The sequence below is a fragment of the Salvia hispanica genome, chromosome 5 (genome assembly GCF_023119035.1).
Source record: "Salvia hispanica cultivar TCC Black 2014 chromosome 5, UniMelb_Shisp_WGS_1.0, whole genome shotgun sequence".
NCBI classification, from domain to species: Eukaryota; Viridiplantae; Streptophyta; class Magnoliopsida; order Lamiales; family Lamiaceae; genus Salvia; species Salvia hispanica.
This window is the reverse complement of record NC_062969.1, coordinates 27,812,325-27,829,034: the sequence shown is the minus strand read 5'-3', so window position 1 is coordinate 27,829,034 and position 16,710 is coordinate 27,812,325. Positions and strand designations below refer to the sequence as shown.

The 16,710-nt window shown below is 37.1% G+C and overlaps 2 protein-coding genes across 2 annotated transcripts; one reads left to right on the top strand and one right to left on the bottom strand.

Moving 5' to 3' along the window:
- Window positions 1–1,024: 1,024 nt before the first annotated feature.
- Window positions 1,025–7,769, bottom strand: LOC125187205 (wall-associated receptor kinase-like 10). Its single transcript, XM_048083751.1, has 6 exons — window positions 7,205–7,769; window positions 5,449–5,838; window positions 3,556–4,059; window positions 3,015–3,395; window positions 2,675–2,851; window positions 1,025–2,488 (listed from the first exon to the last, which is right to left on the bottom strand). Exons 1-6 carry the CDS (start codon window positions 7,767–7,769, stop codon window positions 1,287–1,289), a joined length of 3,219 nt encoding a protein of 1,072 aa, XP_047939708.1. The 3' UTR covers window positions 1,025–1,286.
- Window positions 7,770–15,883: 8,114 nt separating this feature from the next.
- Window positions 15,884–16,372, top strand: LOC125189745. Its single transcript, XM_048086984.1, has one exon. It carries the CDS (start codon window positions 15,884–15,886, stop codon window positions 16,370–16,372), a length of 489 nt encoding a protein of 162 aa, XP_047942941.1.
- Window positions 16,373–16,710: the final 338 nt, after the last annotated feature.

Sequence of the window (16,710 nt, the reverse complement as noted above, 5' to 3'; positions counted from 1 at the left end):
TTTCTAGGATATTCTTTATTTTTTTTTCTATAATAGTACTACTATACAAATTGTGAACTACATAGGAAAGTACCGTTTCCAAATTTTACTAAGCTGGTTGACCGATATATTGTTTAAATTTGACATTTAGCAATTGATTAGAAAAAAAAAATTCCTAAAACTGAATGGAAAGAAATACTAGTAACATATGTACTATTATGAATGAGAATAATTATAAAGAATTTATTGCTTAAAATTTTTGGTTTGTTCTATGTAAGACGACACATTTATATTTTTGGTAACATTCTCTCTCCAATTAATACACTTAACCACTTTTTTCTCACTACATTTAATACTTAAAACACATTTTTTTTTCCAATTAAACCTATTAACCAACAACTCTTAAAATCTCATGCCGACTAATAAATGTATCATCTTAGCTGGGACGAATGGAGTATATACTACTTACACTCAAGTATGATTAAATTATACAAGTGGAATAATTTAAGAACTACGACATTTGAACCTGTATGAATTAAATAATGAAAAACATTACTCATATGCTATTATTAATCTTGATATGTTTAAAGATAGTAGTATAATTTAAAATATTTTAAAAGTAAAACGAAATATACACAAATTTTCTTTGGGATGTGATCATATGATAACCCATATTTATGGTGACAACCTAATAACCTATCATTCTATGGACGAAATATATCATTTTATAGAAAAGAATATCATTTTATGGATTAAGAGTATCATTTTATGCATTCTGAAAAATATCATTTTATTTTGTATAAATATAATTTTTAGTAAAAATGATAGTTTTGACCCATAAAATAATAGGTTATTAGGTTATCACTATAAATATGGGTTATCATTCTAATGCACCCCAATTTTCATTAGTTTAGTTCACTATATACTCAAAAATGAGGAACACATGCAAGGCGTGAAAAGGCTGAATTCGTAACATGCATACTTACCTAACTGAATTCATTCCATGCAAGTTCGATAAGCATGGCATGAACTGGCTGAATTTATGTTGTGCTTGTTAAACTTTTTCTGTTTATCCACACCATAAGATGGTTCAAATTTGTGTGTCAATTCGAATACTTTCATTACACAAATAAAAATTAAACCGAGAACGAAAATACAACAAAATGTCAAGTACGAATTGAACCGTACGCGTGTCTTCAATCTTCGGAGCTTCAATTCCTGAGATCGCAACCATGTCTTGACCATCCTCTCACCTAAAAGAGTAAAGAGAGTGCCACGAGTTCGAGTCCACCATAAACAGTTCTGTATTATGGCGCACTGTCGAATAATACTAAAGGAAGCGTGTCTGATAATGATGTTGAAGCATTTTTATAACTCATAGGCCATGTGTATTCAATGTCCGAAATCATCGTGGGCATATCGTTGAAAGATCTGACATCTTCTGATTTAACGTTAACACCACTCGACATACCACACATCATTAAACTTTCCAGTTCAGTAGCAACTTCTTGCATACTTGGTCTCATTCTACCTTTCAAGTTCAAACATCTATGTGCAAGCTCAGCAACTAGAGTCACCTCATCCTCTCTTCCGTTCTCCCGAACTTGAGGATCTAAAATTGTGTCCACGCATTTTCCTTCCATGCATGCAAGGAACCGTGCCGCTAAGCCTCTTTCCTCTTCTGTTTTATCAAGAGATATTGGCCTTTGCCCAGTGAGAAGCTCGACAAGAACTACCCCGAAACTATAAACATCGCTCTTTTCTGTAAATTGACTCGATTGGAAGTACTCTGGATCTAAATATCCAAAGGTCCCTTTAACCAGAGTAGTTAGGTGAGTCTGATTTGTAGAAACTGACCTTGAAGTTCCAAAATCAGATACTCTAACAACATATTTTTCATCTAGAAGGATATTACTAGACTTGATGTCCCTGTGATAGATAGGCACGGAAGCTGCATGATGTAAGTACGCTAGTGCCCCTGCTATATCTGCTGCCATTTTCAAACGCATGTTCCATGTACATGGAAATTCATTGCTCGAACCATGAAGTAGATCGAAAAGTGTCCCATTTGGCATGAATTCGTAAACAAGTAGAGGGACCTCAGTCTCCAAACAACACCCTAGTAGTTTGACTACATTCCTGTGATTGATTTGGGATAATATCACTACCTCATTTATAAACTGTTCCAATTGATGCTCCTCAACCAATTTCAATTTTTTTATCGCTACAATCATTCCGTCATATAATATTCCTTTGTAGACAGTGCCTTGCCCTCCTCGTCCAATAATTCTATTTTCATTAAAGTGATCTGTAGCTACCTCCAACTCCTTTGCCGTAAAAACTTTTGTTTTTCCAAGTTCTCCTTCATTTGTTTGTTTTCGCAAGAGAAGACCACCATTTCGTTTGAACAATTTTTCTTTTCTCATTTTTTCTCTTCTTTTTTGCAACACTTTGTGCAACCAAAAGAACAGTGAGATTAGAAGCGAAAACCCCAAGCCAGAGCTTGTACCTACATGAAAACATACCCGTGAGAAAGTTACAAAACTTCACAATTAAGTGATACTCATTATCTGCATATATGATTGTTCACAATATACTCTTACTAAGGAATTAATATAATACTACATTTATGACATTAAGAGAATTATATATTAAATGGATTGATATGAGAGTTAAAACATTACTATTTTGTTACCTATCAAGATAATCATCTTGGTTTTGGATGGCGGCTTCTGAATGCAACCTGTGCCGTCTTTCTTCCCATCACCGATATACCCTTTTGGACATGAGCAGTGAAAGCCACCAGGATCATTTATGCAAGTGGAACTTGAGACGCATGTATTAGTCATATTATCAATGCATTCATCAATATCTGCTCGAAACATGTGCAATATCAGTCAATTGATCATTAGTTCTAATTTAATAATGACAGTTTGGAATCTATTTACCAAATGTAATAAAAGATAAATGAGACCATTATTTACGGACGAACAGAAAAGAAAATATGAGACAAGGCAAAAGATTAGATTATGAACCTTCACATCCTGGACTGAGGTAAGGATTGCCTTTGTGTCCCTTGGAGCAATTGCAGAGGTACCCTCCAAGCGTAGAATCAAAATCGACACAATCAGTGTTATTTCGACATGCGTACTTCGCCAGATCCTGCTGTGCTTCTTTGCAATTCACCGCTCCAATCCTCCAATCCAATGCCATGCTCGGCTTTTTCGTCAACAGACGATCAGGTGTGATCCGCGTTGAGTTATTTATAAACGAATACGAAATAAAAGCACTGGTAGGAGAATGACGGTCTGCATCTATTTCTTTAATATATCGAACAAAGGCATAGCTGCATGCAACATTGCTATATGTCCGTCGTCCAAAAAGATCGGTCAAATTTGCTTCAAGGTAACTCGTACCTGCAAATGATCAACACACACAACTATCTGTCTGCCTATAACTTCAACATTTTCCAAGTGATTTTTTTTTTACTACTAGTAAATTTATTTTGTAGAGAATGTTTATTGTTTTATTATGCAGTATATGAGCAGGTATATTAAAACATGAATTGAGCATTACCTCTTGGAATTGGTACTCTACAACAACCAAAAGCTGTAGTTCCATAATTGCATTGTGCTCCAATCACACCCCTGTCAATCCAACTACCGGGGCACATCGTTGCACAGCTGCTGCGAATAATACTTTGTTTGTCTGATCCAATAACCGCGACAACCATATCCTCGCAGCCAATGGCGCTGATCCAGTTTTCATCTGATAATCTATATTGCGTTTTCAACAAGTCAACTGTCAATCTTCGCTCCTCTGGCTTGGTAATTCCAGCTCCATTGTTGTAGCAAGTTGAAGCTAGGTACATATAGTTGACCACAATTTTTGATGAGTTCAGCTCGACGATTTCACTGTTTAAGTGACGGAGGAAGGGTTTAGCAGGGTTGGTGGCCGTGTTGCAAACAACTTCGAAAGCTGGCTCCAAGTAGCAATTCGGGCCCATACCAAATGGAAATGGAATCGATACTTCCCCACATTGATCTAAGCATCCAAATTTGGCAATTGAACTAGAAATTGCTGGTTGAAACAATTCAAGGAGATGAGACATGTTAGCGTAAGCATGTACTCCCTCTGTCCCGGCCTAAGCGAGACGTTTCATTTTTGTAATAATATTAATAAATAGTTAAAGTGAAGATAAATCTAAACAAGAGAGATAATAATATAGAAGAAAGTCTCTTCAAGTATATTATTATCTCTCTTACTTAATTTTATCTCTCCTTTAACTATTTATCATCATTTTTCCAAAACAAGTGGGAAAATGAGTCTCGCTTAGGCCGGACAGATGGAGTAGTATACATTAACACAATCTAAATCTAAAAGTTATTAATTTAATACTCCTTTCTTGTTTAGTTGAGGTAGGAGATCCTCCTAGATTGAATACGGAACCCCCCTCTCAACACAATACACACATGGTCCGTTCGGTACACGCAATTGGAATTGAATTGAAATTGAAATTTTGTGGAAGTGAATTTAAAAATCCAAATCCTTTATTTGGTCAAAATGATAGGAAATTGAATTTATAGAATTGCAATATACTCTGTGTGTGTGTGTGTATGACAGTACAAATACGAGAGGAAATTGAATTTATAGAATTGAATTATGCTGTGTGTGTGTGTATGACAGTTCAAACATGATAGGAAATTGAATTGAATTCTACTGTGTGTGTGACAGTGTGTGTTTAAGTGTGCAACTGTGAGTGCGTGTTGCATCTATGTGTGACAGTGTGCTGTGTGTATTTAAGTGTGTGTGCGTGTGTGTATGCTAATGTGTATTTGAGTGTGTGTGTTGGAGAATGTGTGTTTGATTATGTGTATGTGTATGTGTATGTGCGCGTTTGTGTTTAACTTTGTATTTATATGTGTGTGTGTGCGCATTTGTGTGTCAATTTGTATATTCGTGACTGTGCGTAAATTTTGTATATGTATGTGTGCGATTGTGTGTGTGTGACTGCGTGTGCACGCTCTATTTAAGTAGTATAAGTGGTGTCTGAAAGTGTCATTTTTCAATTATTTAGAATTTTAATTCTACTTTTGATATGAAATTCAAACTGTGGAATTTATAGGAATTGAAATTTTAATTTAATTCCAAATCCAAATATTTTGCAATACCAAATATCGGATTTGAAATTGAAGGCTCCAATTCCAATTCCATAGTCCCAATTTCGTTGTACCGAAAGGAGCTATAATGTTTTCATGTTTTGGATGTTACCAAAGTGATAAATTCAGTTTGTAAAGCAAAGCTCGTGATTTAAATATCTAGTTAACAAGCTTTGGATTCGAATACCTTTTTTTTTTTTTTTTTTTTTTTTTTTTTTTTACATCTTTACGGATACATATAAATTTTGATCTACCATGTTTTGCATTTATAATTTGTAAATAAATAGAAGTAGGGAGAAAAGAAACAAACTTTGGCATCCACCCGGTAAGTAAGGATTTCCGTCGTAGCCTTGAACGCAGCTACATGTGTATCCCGTATCACTGTAATCATCATAATCAACACAAACACTCTTGTCGTCTCGACATGCATAAGCTACAGAAGTCTTAGCTCGGCTGCAGTTCCCGGTACCAGCAACCCAGTCCAAGCTCACTACTGGTGGCCTTGATGCTGATGCCCAATTATCATTTAGCAATGCTGTTAAGTTATTCAGGTAGTACAAAGGATATGAAAATACGGTTAATTCAGTTTCATCATGATTTTCCTCCTCTTGGATAAAGGCATAGCTGCACGGGAAAAGCTTTTCACGTAGAGATTGTCTGCTCAAGTCAATTAATTCCGCTGCTACAAAACTGTTGTATCCTGTGAGTTGAAATCAAATTTTAGAAATGAAATATGACATTTTGTATCAGTTGCATGGTTTAAAGAAATTAATCTTAAATTATACTATCTCCATCCCTTATTATGTGTCTCGTTATGATTCGGCATGAAATTTAAGAAAATGTAGAGGAAAGTGGATATAAAAAAGAAAGTAAAATGTGAGTTCTATCTTTATATATTAGTATTAGTTTTATAGTAATAAAATGTTAGTAAAATAGTTAATGGAATAGTGTCCATTAACAAATACTCCCTCCGTCCCAATAAATATGTAACATTTGCTTTTCGGCACTAGATTTTATGTAGCGTTGTTTTGTGAGTTAAAGAAGAGAGAGTAAAGTAAGAGAGAGGGAAAAGTAGAGATAAAGTTATTTCTATTTTAAGAAACGTTTCATTTTTAATGGGATAACCCAAAAAGGAAAACGTTTCATTTCTAGTGGGACAGAGGGAGTACTTCATTTGTCCCTGAAAATTTCTTACTTATTTTCATTTTTTATCATTCCCTAAAAATTTATAACTTTCCACTTTTATCATTTTTGGTAGTGGACCCACATTCCACTTAAACTCATTTCACTCACATTTTATTATAAAACTAGTACTCCATCCGTCCCCGATTAATTGTTACTCTTTGACTGGGCACGAGTTTTAAGAAATGTAAAGAAAAGTTGGTTGTAAAAGTTAGTGGAATGTGAACCCACTTTTTTATATTGATTTTATAATAAAATGTGAGTGAAGTGAGTTAGTGGAATGTGAGACCTACTTACCATTTATGGTAAAAATGAAGTGTGACAATTATTGAGGGATGAACCGAAATGGAAAAGAGTGACAACTATAATCGGGGACGGAGGGAGTAATATATAAAAGTAGGATTCACATGTCACTAACTTTTTGAACTTGCTTTCGATTATATTTCTTAAAACTCATACTACTAGGTTAAATATTGACAAACTATAAAGGACGGATGGAGTATATAATAAAAGTGAACTGACATATGCATCCTAAAATGGAAAAGTGGAACACATGTAGGGACTAAGAGAGTAATTCTATTACTTTTCTGACCCCATTTACTTCTTTTGTCCTATTAAAATAGAATGTTTTTCTTTTTTGGATTATCCCATTAAAAATAAAACGTTTCTTAAAATGAAAACAACATTATCTCTATTTTTTTATCTTTCATATTTCACTCTCTCTTCATGAACACACAAAACAACACTACATAAAATCTTATAGCGGAAAGCAAATGTTTTATTTCTAATGAGACGTAGGGAATATTAATTTTATTTATTTATTACACAAAGAAATGTCCATGTTCTCTCTATATTTTTGGACAAAGGAAAAGATTGACAATTACCGGAAAATCTTTCATGGCAGCAACCATTAAATTGGCAATTCCCGATGCCGCTCGTATCATTCTCGACGGTGCAAAACGCCGAGCAGCCACCAATATAGGAACTTTCATCCGATAGCAGCACCATGTCATCACACCCGATGGCGGTGAGCACGTTTACATTCGAAAACCTATAGGGAGTTCCCGACAAGTTGACACTCATACTATGTTGATTGCCTGTGCTGCCTGCAGACAAATCATAGCAAGCAGAAATCATGTATGGATTTTTGAGGCGAATGTAAGTTTGATTGAATTCAATCACTTCTTTCTTCATAATAGAGAGGTAAGCTCTTGGAGGGTAAGTGGTTGTATCGCATTTAATGTTAAAATATGGGTTGAGGCTGCATTTTTGGCCGACTCCGAACGGATACGGAATCAGTAAATCTCCACACCGATCAAGGCAACCGGGTTTGGCATGTAGAGCGGCTGAGAATAGAGGCGAGAAAAGTAGAAAAACAGAGATCAGTTGAAGAGGATTCATATTGATCATGTTTAGTTGAATGAACGCTCTCAATTCTACTTGTATCATATCTCCAAAAATGCTTGGCTTAAAATATCTCTGTACTTGGACTTTTGGAGTGAGAGGACTTTGACTACTTCTCCCTTAGTCTCGTCTAGCCTCAATTGAGGCACTCATTTTAGGCATCAAATTTTTAAGTACTACTCCTTCCGTTCATTATTAGTTGGTACGTTTCGATCGCACATGAATTTTATGTAATGAAAACTGAGTTAAAAAAGTTAAGAGAATATATTTTTATATACCTCTCTGTCCCAATAAGATGACTACATTATTGAATGACATGGAGTTTTAGATGGAATAGTTGTTTGTGATAGAGCAGAGTGGAAAAAGTGATTGAATATATTAATAAATAGGAGAGAAGTAAAAAGTAAAATAGTGATAATTAATGGCTAAAAAGGAAAATAGTGATAAATAATGGCAAGCAAAGGGAGGTTCAGTGAATGAAATGAGCTCTATGGTGAGGAAAGAATTAGAGAGGGAAAAACAAAAGGGAAAAAGTTACTCCCTCCGTTTTACTATAGTTGAGACGGAACTTTTGGGCATGGAGTTTTAGATATGAATGTTGGGTGTGTTAAATAAATAGATAAAAAAATAAGAGAGAGGAAAAGGTAGAGAGAATAAAGTATAAAGTGAATAAAGTAGAGAGAATAAAGTAAGAGAGGGTAAAGTAAGAAAGAGAAAAAAGTTATCAAATATGGAAATGACTCAATTATGAAGAAACTTCCCGCAATGATAAAATGACTCAACTATGGCGAAACGGAGGGATTAAATGTTATTGAAAGAAAAGTTATGAAACGTAAGGACTAAGGAGGGATACCTGTCATGTGGGGGAATAAAGGAAAAAGAAAAAAAATAAAAATAAAAATAAAAAATAGACAAAAACGTGTTCAACCCTCTCACTCTCCTTTCTCTCTCACGTGTCTCTTGCCTCTTCTATGTAATCTACATCACAGCCCTGCGCTCTCTCTCCGTTCAGCTACACACCGCCGCCCACAACGGAGGGAGTATATGATAGGGTTTAAGTTCCCTATCGAGAGGTTTGTAGAGCACACGAAGATTTAATGGAGCAAAAGAGATAATCCCTAGTTGAAGTTCTAGGGTTTTGGAACAAGAATGAGAAAAGAATTCTCAATGATTTAATTATCTATGCGATTCTAGTATTTATAGAATCCTCAACCCTAGACGGTTCGACCTTCCTAGTTCGTCTCGGGAAAGAACCGACAAGAAAACCCGAGGATATCCTAACCTAAACCCAACGATATCTTGCAAGGCAAGATATCAAAAAGATTACAAAATATTACGTGAATTAAATAAACAAAAATAAGTCTAACTATGGAAATTGAAATAAACTAAAGATACGCAAGGATTTGCATGGATCTTCACTTCTTTGGGCGTGAATGGGTCGTGATTGGGGCAAGCTCGGCGCGGTCGGGCTGCTCATTCATCGCCAGGTTTGCTGTAGGGTTCAAGTCCCTATCAATCTTATAGGCGAAGTCTCTTGTTTTTTTTATACTAACAATAATCTATTCCCTTCGTTTCAGATAGTTTGTCTCATTTTTTTTATTTCGATCGTCACACATAATTTGTCTCATTTCACTTTTTACCATTTTTGATAGTATGTCACATATTCCACTAACTTTTTCAACTCACTTTTCATTACATTTCTTAAAACACGTGCCGGCCAAAGTGAGGCAAACTATCGGAGAGAGTATTTCACAAATCTAAATGAAGGAACATACTCCCTCCGTCTCCAAATAATTCTCCACTTTGGTTTCGGCACACATTTTAAGAAAAGCAAATGACATTGGGTTGAAAAAGTTAGTGAAATATGAATCTCACTTTTGCATATTAATAAAATGTGAGTCGAATGAGTTAGTGGAATGCGTACAATTAATAAAGGACAGAAAAAAATGTCAAAAATAGATAATTAATGGGGTACGATGGGAGTATTCTTTAGTTTTATTTTCATTATTTAATTAAATTTGAATTTCATTTAGTTTAATTAATTCGATATCTAAGTGTATGTAGAGGTGCGATCAGTTGCTAACTCTATTACCTCATCAACGCAATGCATTAAAAATGTCAATACAATAATATTAAAATGTCAATATATAATTCTGTGTGTTAATATTTTAATATCGTCGTGCTGACATTTTTAATACACTGCATTGATGAACTAACACAGCAGCAATTTTAAAAGTTAGCAAAATATAACGCATATTACAATTTCATTCAATTTATTTGGATAATTAACTGTACTCATATATACGTACATAATTTGACAAGATCCTATAAATACAAATTGTACTCCTATCAGGCTATCACTGTCTATATTATACTCCCTCCGTCCCAGTTTTATAGTCATATTTTGCCATAAAAGTCCGTCCCATATTTATAATCACATTTAGAATTTTCCATATTTGAATATAAAATTTTACCCCATTATTCACTAAAATTACACCCAAATGCCATTATCAACATAAAAATAAACCAAAACAAAAATAAAAAACCAAAAAGTCAACAAGGGACCCACCTTCAACCAACTCACTTAATTTATTACACACTCTTTCATCTCACTTCATTTATTACACACTCCACCATCTCACTCTTCCATCTCACTTCATTAATTACACACTCCACCAATTCCTTAAAACTCGTACCCTAACGACTATAAATGTGGGACGGAGGGAGTAGCTTTTTTCCTACGCGTTATCAATTTGTTTACTTGGTTTTCCAGATTGTATCTGGTTTGTGAAAAATATTTTTAAAACGAAGCGTCATCGTTTTTTTTCGGAATAGTGCCACATCAAATTCAAATTTATCGTCTGAATTTATTTAAGCGAAAGTTCAATTGTGAAAATAAACAACAATATTCAAGTTTATGTACAAACTCAAAGAAATACTCCATGGGAAAGGATTTCTACACTTGATCGTAAAAAAGGTTTAAAAACCCAAGTTCTCCACTTCCTTCAAATAATGCCAAGACCATGAAAACTAAAAGTTAGGTCTTCTTTGTGGTCCAATCACGAAGATAGAAGACTCCCCCGCACCACATTATTTTTCGGGACCACGTACGATTTTTCGTATTTTTTGACCATTGATTTATAGTTGTTAAGAGATTTTATTAGGATTTGAGAAAATGTCGAAATAGCGAAATACACGAGCGTATTGTATCAAAAATTACTGAAAGTACTGAATGTTTGATATACCATTATTTTCTATACGATATGATATATAACAAAAGATTTTGATATGGTAACGTTATGAACTTTAGTACACTACAAAAAAATAAAAATTTACTAACAGGGTAACTTTCTCTTCAGTAATTTGCTTTTAGCTATGGACAACGGAAATTCTTTCGTCATTAATTATTAGAATCTGACGGTAACACTGTTTTATATCGGTAATTACTTTTGTAGTGATATACCACAACATACCAAAATTCAATATATACCGTAGGTATACACCATGACTACGTTATATATATAAAGAAAAGATGGTATATACCATATTCACGGTATATATGGTATATACCGAATTATTACGATATACTCCTTCCGTCCTTAAATTTTGCCACATTTTTTCATATCCGTCCGTCCACAAAATTTGTCACATTACACTTAGTGGACCATATTCACTAACGCATTCCAACTCATGTTTTATTATAAAACTAATATATAAAAATAGAATCCACTCTCTACTAACTTTTTCAACTCATTTTCCATTACATTTCTTAAAACTCGTGTCTAGTCAAAGTGTGATAGAATTTAAGGGATGGATGGAGTATACCGTAACATATAAATATAATTATATATAGAATATAAAATTTATTGTGAAATATAAGTATAAATTAGGAGTTGTTGGTTAATGTGTTTAATTGTAGAGCGAAATTGTGAATGTAAGTATTACATGGAGAAAGAAAGAGAGTAGAATATTAATTGAAGAGAGAAAAAGTTGTTGTGCGTATTGATCAGAGAGAGAGTTTTAAAATTTAGAAATGTATCATTTTATTTGACCACAAACTAAAAAAGAATGTGTGTCATCTTAAGTGAGATGTATGGAGTATAAATTATAACTCATATTTTTATAAAATTGACCTCCCTCCGTCCATGAAAATCATTTTTGCCATTTTAGGTTGACCATAAAAAATTGTCTCATTTCCCAACATAAAAGTTTATCTCTTATACTTTATCCTCTTTTTATCTCTTCTATCTTATTTTATCCACTTTTTCTTCTTATCTCTCTTACTTGCCCACCTTTTCTCTTCTCTGTCTTACTTTACTAATTTCATAACTTATCAACTCTCTTACTTTACTAATTTCATAACTTATCAACTTTTTTCCGTTCTATCTCTTACTTACCAATTCCACAAATGAAACTATTTTTTATAGATGGATGAGTTAAAATATAAATAATATTCTAAAACCTAAATACTCTATTTTCAATAATGTTGAAAGTTCGGTATACAATAGAAGTACGGTATACCAAATTAAGATATAACATACCGAAAATGAGATACGATATCGGTATTGAAATTCGTCATACTGAAAATAAGGCATATGAAAATTTTGGATTGGGTAAAGGTATGGTTTTTTTCTCATACCAAATTTTAGTTAAGGTCTATAGTACAGTAGTTTCCGTAAGATATACCACACCTACTGATACGATCCTATATCATAGGATATTCCAATTATTTAGTGTCCTATTTATTCTCCATATCTTTTCCATTTATATTTAGATATTTGTTTCTTGTTCAATAAGTTAGGGTAGTAGTATCTTATTATTATAAATAGGAGAGATTATATCATTGTATCGGGGAATCAATTAATCCAATTAATCAATGAAATACTTTTCCTAAACTTGTCTTGAGCAACAAGAAGATTATCTTTCGTTCCTAATTGTTGTTCGTCGGAGAACGTCCGAAAATCAGCAATTCGTGGTCTATCTTTCGAGAACGTCGAAGGTTCGATCACCTTATCCCTCTGAGAAGTTAGTTAACCGGCCTCGTTACGGAGCACGTCTGTAACAACTGGTGCTTTCATCCCGAACTCTTCCTATATCTTAGTTCCATCTATATCCCCAAATTATTCACCAATATCAAAAAAAAAAAAAAATCAGCCTCTGCACTACCCCACAGCCACACCAAATCGTCCATCTTATTCATCCATATTCCCCAAATACCGAAGAAAAAAAGTCAGCCCCGAGCTTCACCGCCGCCGTTCAACGTCATCATGTCACGCAACTACACCGGATTGGGGCGTTATGAACAATTGTTCGATCAATTGGATGCCGCTATCTCCAGGTTGGAATCACGTTGTGACAAAATCGAACGGCGTGTTACAAACTTGCAGGCATCAAAAGCAACATATGTACATCAGCCCTATGCGTGCTACGTTTCCCGCAAAAAGCTTCGCACTCGTCCACTGCCGGAGCCACTGCCACAGCCGGCTCAAGACCTGCGGTACTATTCGCGGCCTTGCTGGGACCCTCCGGGCCATCGGCAACAGTTCGGTCGGGCCGCATATGAGCCGCTACCTGCTCGCCGCACTTTCCATGAGTACTCGGCATATGCACAGCCAACCTACACCAACATGGATTCCTCCTATGCGCCGCCGAGGCAGTACACGACCTCGAATTTCGTGCAACCGCCCTATTTGTCAGATGAGTCCCCGCGAAAGCCCTACACCGGATCTCACCCGGGGCAGCATGAGGATCAGCCCACGCCTCCCCCATACCGGCCACCGCATTCACCTACATGTTGGGAGTCACCGCAATGTGTTCCATCAATCCCTCTTGGTTGTTTGCCACCTCATGTCACGGAATCCCAAAGCCTCTCACGTCCTTTTCTCCGTCAAGATCCATCTAGCCCCTCGCTACCTGTTGTCGTTGTTGTCCCGCCTTCAACTCCACCAGCACCGTCGTGCTGCCCTGACATCATTAGAGATGAGGGTGAGTTGTTACACGATGACCCGCCCCAACCAGCCCCATTTTCGCAGCTGTACAACTCAGATATTAGTGAAGAGGAGGAAACATTGCTAGAAGATAAAGAGGAGGATGGTTCTATTGGTGGAGTGGAGAATATAATCGCATCGTTCAATGTTGCTCAAATGTCATCGAAGGATGTTGAGAATTGTGGATTTAAGAGAGGGGGTGCTTGCACTGGTGTAAGGACAATTGCCTATATCCATATGGATTTCTTTGATGGTGATGTTCCAGGTACTGTTCATCGTTCGACATCACTCGACGTTGATGCACGATTCATCCCTCCGCGCAATGACACACCATATTTGAGCATTCTTGGAGGTGATAAAGGGAGTGTGTTTGATCCAGGAGGAGACGCCTTGCTAAAGCTTTTGCTTTCATGTCTCGTCAATGGTTCGTGGTTCTCACCTTAAGGACAAGGTGGATTTTAACCGTGGGGAGAGTTGATACGATCTTATATCATAGGATATTCCAATTATTTAGTTTTCTATTTATTCACCATATCTTTTCTAAACTTTAATTTTAGATGAGACAAAAATTAAAGGAGCTTTTTAAAGTATAAATGGTGTATTTAAATAAACCAATTAGCATTATTAATTGACTAAAACTTGTATCCTTAGACAATTTATTGTTATAGTATCCGGATAAGAAGATTTTCATAAACCTTCTATAATTTTTAAATTTATGTAAGGTTGGTATAATAAATTTGATGAGGATTATGATACAGTTATCCCATATGTAAAAAGAGTATTTATTAAACTTGTGTTTAAGAAACTAAATTATTACATATACTAATTAAAGTGTACCAGAAATGGGTTGTAAAGCACAACACGCAGCCGAGCGCCAATAGTTGGTGTCGAGGTCTTAAGGTGGTCTACGGACTGTTCTTTGGGCTTAGCGCTTAGGCTTTATCTGAGCCCAACATCGTCTTTTTGGACCACTGAAATAGAAGAATTGCAATAGTCCAATCATGCATTGGACACGTAGCCGAACACAATGTTGCTAATAAGCCTATGTGGCTTGACACATAGCTATCCACACGTACACATTGAAGGGATCGTCGTTAACTTGTGTCTACATATTGCAATTGGTTATTTCTACTCACGTGAAAAATTGTTGGAATCTAAGTTAAGGGCATCCGCAATGGTGCGGACGATGCATCGTCCGCCACTGCAGCATCGCGGATGATGGGTTAACCATTGTCCGCACCCGATACATCGTCCGCCACTGTGGACGACGCGGACGATGCTCACGCGTTTTTTTTTTTTTTTGAATTTTTCGAAATTTTTTTCTTATTTAAACACTATAATTCTCTACCATTTCACACACTCCAATTTCGCTTCAATTACTCTCTCCCATCGTCTCAAAAATGAATCCCGACGACTACGATTTGAGTACATCGGATGGCTGCAGACGGGCCTCGACTCGAGCCTTGTTCGATGCCGTTAATGAAGCCAAGGCGGAATGCTTGACACAAATGGCGGGAGCAGGCGGCGGCGGCGACGGCGGTGGCGCGGGTCCCTCGCCCGATACGACGTCGGACGTATGCCCCCCGCGAGCACGACGTAGCGCACGAACGTCTGTTCACATATTATTTTGCCGAGAATCCAAGGTGGGGCCCAAATGTTTTCACCGACGTTTTAGAATGAGCCGAGATCTTTTTCTCTGCATTGTGCACACGTTGGAGGGACGTGATGAGTACTTCCAGATCGGGAAGACGGGATTGGCGGACCCGGACTTACGCCGTTGCAGAAGTGCACGGTTGCGATCCGCCAGTTGGCCTATGACACAACAGCGATATGTTCGACGAGTACCTTCACGTCGGGGATACAACTGGCCGCGAATGTCTCAAGAAATTTTGTAAGTTAGTTGTGGAGGCTTTTGGCGACACATATTTGAGACGCCCGACTGCTGATGATTGCCAGAGCCGGATGCGGATGCACGAGACGGTGCACGGCTTCCCTGGGATGCTAGGAAGCATCGATCTGTATGCACCTGGCAGTGGAAGAACTGCCCGACGGCGTGGAGAGGCCAATTTACTAGCGGCTACAAGGGCTGCCACCCGACGATGATCCTAGAAGCCGTCGCTGACCACCGGCTCTGGATTTGGCATGCCTACTTTGGTGTAGCCGGGTCGAACAATGACATCAACGTCCTCAACTCGTCCACCCTATTCGCCGATCAGTGCAGGGGTCGCGGTCCGGCCCATCCAGTTGACTGCCAACGGCCGCTCACATCATATGGGGTACTACTTGGCCGATGACATATACCCAAGGTGGCCTATTTTTTTGAAGACGATCAGCTGCCTAATTGGTGAGAGGAGAGTCTTGTTTGTGGCAAAGCAGGAGTCCGCGCGGAAGGATGTGGAGCGGGCTTTTGGGGTGCTCCATTCGCGGTGGGCAATCGTGAAAGGTCCGACGCGTTTCTGGTACAAGGAAGTCATCGCCGACGTCATGTATGCGTGCATCATCATGCATAACATGATAGTCGAACAAGAACGTGGACATGTCACCGATTGGGTGGATGATGAAGCCGGATCTAGCTCCAGCACGGCGACCTCGCCTGTCACTCGAGGATTACCGATGGGCTTCGGTGCGGTTCTACAGCGACATGCCTCAATGCGCAACTAACTAGACCATACTCATCTCATGACCGATATGATTGAAGAAGTTTGGAACCGCAACCGCCGCCGTTGAGAAATTGTAGTTTTTTTATTTCATATTGTAATGTTTGAATTTTAATGAAATTAAATTGTTTTTCCAAATTTTGAAGTATTTAAATATTCAAATAATAGATAAAATGCTAAGGGCGTCGCTTAGGGCGGGCTATAGTCCGCCCCACTGCAGGTGGAATGGGAGGAGGATAAAAATGCTAACGTGGCGGTGTATAGGGCGTCGCTTAGGGCGTCCCACCGTGGATGTCCTAAATCAATGGAGTTTGATTGGGTCGTACAAGAAATAGAATATAT